Genomic DNA, 6,872 nt, shown 5'->3' on the forward strand with positions numbered 1-6,872 from the left:
TTGTTTCATGCCCTATTTAACTACAAAAAATTGGAGATGTATTTCAGTTCTTGATTTAAAGATTGGAACAGACACAAAATGGCAGCATTAGTCTACTCTGATAGATTCAAGCATAGCCATACACAGGAAGAATAAAAGAAAATGTGTAAAGCATTCATTTGTATTAGTAATTATTTTTAAGATTGCAGGTTACAAATAATCATATCAGCATTTATGAACTATTCTATGTTTTTCTATTAATCCTCACAAAATAAATTGTGACACTTTCATTATTGTTTCGGGTAAACTGTTATCAATTTATGTTTTTGTTTATTTTTATCCATTTATATTATACTAGTTTTCAAACTGCAACTTATATGTAGTTTACTGAGAAACATTTCTATTCAAAATCACTTTTTTTTTTAAATATTATTTTGGACATACACCACTGTATGTCATGGAAGAAAACCTAAAGATCGAACAAAGAAAATGAACACACAAACACACAGGAAACAAGCCAAATCAGCTATTGTTAAATGTACAGACAGCACAGAGAATTCTATGGAAGGAATTAAAACATTATCACAGCACAGATATTTAATTTATATATTTAACATATTTAATTTCACATTTTTTTAAGTGATACTTCTTTGGGCACAATGAGAGTAAAAATTTAACTTTTCATGAAACATTGTTTTTAAACTTTTCTGACGCCACTTACGAGCCGAGATTTTAAATGCCAAAGAAATTTCACTTCTATCACATGTACTGAGTTACATGCACACTTTATTTATTTTTAAAATAAAAGCATGCTCTTACGAATGTTTTAATTACTATTTAATAATTTTAGTAATGTTAATTTTTATTTCTGTTAATTTTAAAGTCTGGTAAAAGTATTCTTTTTTGGAATTTTTAAATAATTTTCTGTTATTTTTCTTGTTGCAACTTGCGCTTGCCCTGCACGCTTGCTAAATTTCCCACTTCCGTTGTTTTCAAAACGAGCTGAGTACTCCCGAAGACATACAAGGAACAAACGAGCAGCGGTAGAGTGTGCTGCGGTGCGAACTATTGGTGGCTTGTAATTTCGCCGGCTACGAGAGCGGAGGTCCGAGCTGCCTGTGACGGATGACGATGGCGAGGAACTCACTCCATGAGTTACGAGGGACGTCTCTGGACACCTTCCTCGTGTAGTAAAGTGAGGTTGACCATTAAATTTGGAAGGATGGATTTTAGTGTGACGAAACACACTGTTGCTTTGAATGGGACAGCTACAAGATTTAACATGTGTAGATTGGTTCCCAAATTTTGCTATAGAAGTTTATGTTGCTAACAAACAGTTATGAATAAGTTGTCTTGGAAACAGGAGAAGTCTGAGTAATTATAAAAAATTTTGTTTTCCGCCTTTACAAACTTGTCAAATTGGGAACAGTTAAATGAGCAGTCAGTGTTAGTTCCGCATTTATGAAAATACTGTGTGCACAAACGGTAAATTTCAAGCCTACAAATTAACCTAACTATTACCTATTACGCGTGATTAAAGTTCAGGAAGGTGCATGAAAAAGAAAGTTGGGCAAGTGTGCTTATATTTTAACTTAAAATTCATGATGAACAGAAAAGGCCTTATGAACTTTGATGTAGGAGTGCTCCATTAAAATTGTAGTATTTTAGATAGGGTCTTTGATTTTTTTTTATTTAGCCTGGTAATGAAATAAGCAGTTTATTATGCCATGTATTTTTATTAAAGTGAAATTTGCTTAACTTTATTGTGCTATCATGAGGCATGTATTTTAGTCGCAATATTTTAATGAATATTTGTAGGTATAATATAGATTTTTTAAAAGAGAAATGATTGTTATGAAACATACAGACTTTATAAAAGGTTTAATATGTGCATGATAAGGCACGTCAAAGTATCTCGCAACAGCCATGATCGGTTTCACGATTGTAATTGAATTTAATAAACCGCAGAAAGTTAGCTTTGTAGTTTAACTGGTTTGTTTCTTTTATCATCATTACTCATTAGATGCTTTTCTATAAGATTTTGATGATTACAACGTGTTGGATAAATTTCTGTAATCTTACATTGCATGCTCAAGGGTGAGGGACTCAGGCTTCGGGGAAGCGAGCGTAGACAGCTTGTTTCGGGCAGCTGTGTAATTAACCCCCTTGGTAGATGCGTGTGGGGAATTTTTGTCGGCCTTGACAAGTAGGTCAAAGTCATGACAATGACAATACATTAATTGCTAGAACTGAACAGTCTACAAGTGAATCAATGATTTTTGCCACAAGTTTCAAATGTATAAATTTGTAGTAGGTACTAAAATTTCAGAAAATTGCAGGTTGTCGCGTGACTAAGGTTTTCTTTTCTAGCTACTAACTTTAGATTATAATAAAAACACATTTTCAAGCCTTTTAAATAATGTGAGTATTTCAAAGAAAAAAACTGTCACAACATTTTTAATACATGATGAATTAGAATGTCATGTATTTGCATGGACTATCACTAAAATACATTTTCAATTCAGTTAGTATTCTAAAAAGACTGTTAAAGGATGCTGTTAATTTATTCATAAAAGCACTGCAGTAAACATGCAAAATTTCAATTTATGAAGTCATACCTAATACTTAAGACACTTGAAATGTCACATGGTAAGACTTCTTCTCTTTGTAGTAACTACGCTGTAAAGAGAGGCAATGGCACCCATGTTAAATTGAAAATGCTGGCACTAAAAATACAACAAATTTTTGTTTGAATAGACTAAAAAATTTACAGTCTGTGCTGGGCATAAATTTACTAAATGGTATGGGAATGCCAAAACAAGCAACTTTTGTTAACGAACATATGTCCCAAAACACAACCCCTGCAAAAGTTACAGACGCAAACAATAGCACACAAATTTGAATTTCACGCCTAAGTAGGTGGCACTCTAGTGGCTGAGAGGACGTGCAATTACAGTGCCGTGGCAATCAAATGCTCCATGGGAAGCAGACAAGAAGCGTTGCACAGACATTTAGAGCTAGTCAGATGCACCAGCAACCAGCTGGTGTACAGCACAGTGGATGGTTGGTTGCGGTAGGTTTACCTTTATGGCTTTCGGCAATTAGCGCAGTGTCTACGGGTTAGTGGGTACGGTGCTATGATTACCTCATTTACGAACAGCAATAGTATAACTGACCATTTGTAGAGATGGCCAAAATTTGCAGCAGGATTAAGTGTGCATCCACTAAGGGCAATTTCCCAACAAGCTTGTACTGGACTGGAAGACATCCACACAGCTTACTCAATGACTGCCTGAAACTTGGAGTTTCACACCATGAAGGGTGCTGTACACCATAATATTTGTTTCTAACTCTCAACTTCTGCGTTTGTCTCATCACCTACTTCCCGCAGAGCGTCTGAACATCACGGTGCTGTCGTTATGCATCCATTCAGCCACTGGAGTGCTGCCAAGTTGGGCGCTAAATTCAAATATGCACGATACTATTAGCATTGTATCTTTGCCTGGCTGTGTTTCTGGACATATGTACCTTAACAAAAGTTGCTTGTTTTGTCATTCCCTGCAGTTTAATTTATGCCCAAATATTTCCAAATATTCTGTATATCTGCTTGGAAGCAGGTAAATTATGTCCACATCCTTATGCATGTACTAAACGCAACCTTGCATTTGAAGTTCTTCAAAGCCATCAACTATATCTGAATATTCAAGATGTCTCAGTTCCTTATGGTCAAATTCTGGAAATAAATTGTACAGTTCAAAAGCTACCAAAAATGCATTTTAAAAACTCTTCAAAAATTCCTTTGTTCAGGAGATATTTCACATTTTGTGATTTTCCAACTTTTTACTACCTTATATTATAAAAATGCTAATAATTTCAGTAATACTTAAGCTACAATAAATCAAATTACACTATTTTAAAAAGCATTAGGTTTAGTTTATATGCATATAAAATAATTTTAAACTGCAAGTGTTATTCTAAAGCTTTATATGCAATTTGTGAACCAGGTAGATAGGCCCCAATTCATTTCCTAAAAGTCTGAATTTTTAATACTCATAGCATAGTAGGTATATATTTTTATTATTTACTGCTCAATTTTTTATCTGAAATGATGAAAATTTAAATACAGTAAGTCCATAAACAAATGTCCCAGTTATAAATGTTATTAGTATCAACTGTAAGCACTGTAGAATTTGATTAAGGTCACAATTAAAGAGTAACTCCACAGTTTTAGATATGCGCATGCATGAGTACTGCTTTGTTGTTTTCTCGATTGCAGCACCACCTACACAAAATGGTGTCTCCTTAGCATAAATTGTTTTGTGTTCTGCAATTTGCTAAGAATCTGTAAATCTGTGAATCTGTAAATTCAGTTCAACATGTCTTTAATTTAAGGTTTAATTGTTGAAGTCCCTGACCGTTGGATTGGTCGTAATGGTCAACACAACAGAGCTATTTTTCGCTGGCCTCCACGTTCACCTGACATAACACCATGATTTATTCCTTTGGAGCGTTATAAAAGATTTTGTCTACATTACGCCGCTACCTAATGATGTGCCAGAGTTGAGACACAGAATTGATGAGGCTATTGCTTCTATTACTCTGAAAGTGTTAACTAAAGTGTGGGAAGAATTGGACTTTAGGCTGGATGTATGCCGTTTAACTAAAGGTGCACATATTGAACACATGTAAGAAAAACTGTATGATTTGCTGTAAATAGTCTAAATTAAACTGTTATAATATACCATTGAAACTAGGAGATCATTCTATGGTCACCTGTATATATAGTTCATCAGAAACATTCCAACTGTGTTTGTTAAACAACTGATAATTTTTAATGGAAAATAAACATATCTGAAAGAAAACAACTTGAAACAATTTATAGCAGCATTCTGGTACCCTGCTGGTAGCAATGGATGGCACCACTCCACTACAGGATTGACAGCAGGTGTCTTTGTGCCTGCCGGATGAATGCACCTGCTCCCAGTCTGCATCCGGTAACTGCCCAACAGAAACCTTCCGCCACACAGCTTTATGCTGGCACAAAAGCGATCTGCTTGGCTCTTTTTGCCTCTGCTTGCCTCCACCTGCTCCCAAAGCCTCCGCTCCCCAAATTCATTGACCATGGCATGTGTGATCAAGATCTACTCCGAACAATGAACTGCTACTAAAAATTTCAGTAAGAACGCCTGCCAATGCTTCACTACCCCAAAAGGTCTTTAATCCTGACACAGGAAGAACACGGCCATGCCAGATTAACGATTTTGCCGGATTAAACGTCAATACAGTTTACTGGAATACCAAAGAATCCCTACTAGTATATTATGAATGCGAAAAGTGTGTGTGTCTATTTGTCCTCCTTTCACGCACCAACAGAGGTACGGATCAACATGATTTTTGCAAATAGATCGTTCATGGGCTGGAGAGTGACATAGACTACATACAATTACGAAATTCCATCTCTAAGGGAGTGAAAAAGGGGTCCATTCAGTTTTATTATAGAAAATCATAAGAGGAAGGTCAGACACACAGTTAGTTTGCGTAATTTCTTTATGTCCGCCACACTGTCATATAGTAAGGTCTGGCAACTTCCCATCCTTCTCCTTGGCGAAACCCATCCGCTTAGCGAAGCTCGCAGCTGCTAGTGAACCCAAGGCGCTAATAACAATTCAGTTTAGAACTTCGTCAATAGATGGCATTGCCTTGAATTCGTAACGTACTATCATTTGGTAAGTCCATCACGCCTTGCCTAGAGGTTACCTGCCTGCCCATAAAAGGAAGCTGAAGACTAGCATCCCAGTTTTGCTGATGCGTAGCCTTGATGCACTGAGATTGTGCAATCAATGGAACTTTTATAACCTCAAAATTTCCAGTTTTTCAAGTGTATGTCCTACAGACAGACATGAAACTTGGTAGTGATGTTCCTTATATTATCAAATGTTTAGCGCGGGTAACGCCGGGTACTTCAGCTAGTAGTTAATATACAGTACAATGGTATTATAACAAGTTGTAATAAGCTGCTCTACAAAAGAAATTAACACAGACGAGACTTACTGTTTCAAAATTTTTTTGCTATCACATTGCGTCAAAATGTGAAACTCGCTAGAAAACAGAAAACCCCTAACTGAAATTAAAACAGACAAACTTTGAACGAACTAAAAACTCCAACAGTGCAGTGCAACCAAGATCAACACCCAAAATCCACTAAAAAAAACTAGATCACAAGCGGCTTGAATAATGCCGGACTAGCCAATGAGCCAAAACATAGGTTGCCGGATTAAAGACCTTTCAATTTGCTAACTTTTTTTAAAGCTTGAGAACAAATAGTTTCAGGAAGGCTTATGTTAAAGCTTCACAAAGTCCAAAGCCTACATGCAGACACAAACTGAGTTTGTTATTTCAAGTGAAATGAGACATGAATTATTATACCTAATCACTATTAATACAAATAATTAAGTTGCATAGACATTTATTTACTATCTATATTCAATCAGTTTTGAAAAATGTATACCTGAATTACATAGATAAGTCTGTTTGTCGAAGTTTATGTCCAAATATACTTTAGTTGCCACATGTGTTATATAACCTGTATAACCACAAATATTTTTGATGTGAAAACATCTTAGCTCTCGGTATATGGCATTTGGTAGTCATAATTTCATCAATGGAACGGGAAGTTAATTGGAACAGAAATGAATCCCTAAACATGATGCTGCCATTTGTGGAAGTCACAGAAATCTAAAAAATATGGCAGTCTTGCAAGCTTCATTTGTTTAATTAACTTTTGCGAACATCGGGGAATGTACTAAGAGTATTAGTATACCAAACTAAACTTCATCCTTTAATACTTTAATTTACAACTTAGTCATAAAAAGAAATAATGACAACTTAAACAT

General features: G+C 35.5%; 1 protein-coding gene across 4 annotated transcripts in view; it reads right to left on the minus strand.

Annotated features, from left to right (window-relative positions):
- The window catches only part of LOC134534715 (phosphatidylinositol 4-phosphate 5-kinase type-1 alpha-like), a 150,660-nt gene that overhangs the window by 13,895 nt on the left and 129,893 nt on the right, over positions 1-6,872 (minus strand). The window contains exon 16 of one of the 4 annotated variants that reach the window (XM_063373197.1): positions 2,598-2,658. The exons of the other annotated variants lie outside the window; for them this stretch is intronic. Within the exon in view, the coding sequence (XP_063229267.1) occupies positions 2,605-2,658 (54 nt within the window). The 3' untranslated portion in view covers positions 2,598-2,604. The remainder of the gene's footprint in view (positions 1-2,597; positions 2,659-6,872) is intronic. 4 annotated transcript variants of the gene reach the window in all.

Source organism: Bacillus rossius, chromosome 8, assembly GCF_032445375.1.
Source record: "Bacillus rossius redtenbacheri isolate Brsri chromosome 8, Brsri_v3, whole genome shotgun sequence".
NCBI classification, from domain to species: Eukaryota; Metazoa; Arthropoda; class Insecta; order Phasmatodea; family Bacillidae; genus Bacillus; species Bacillus rossius.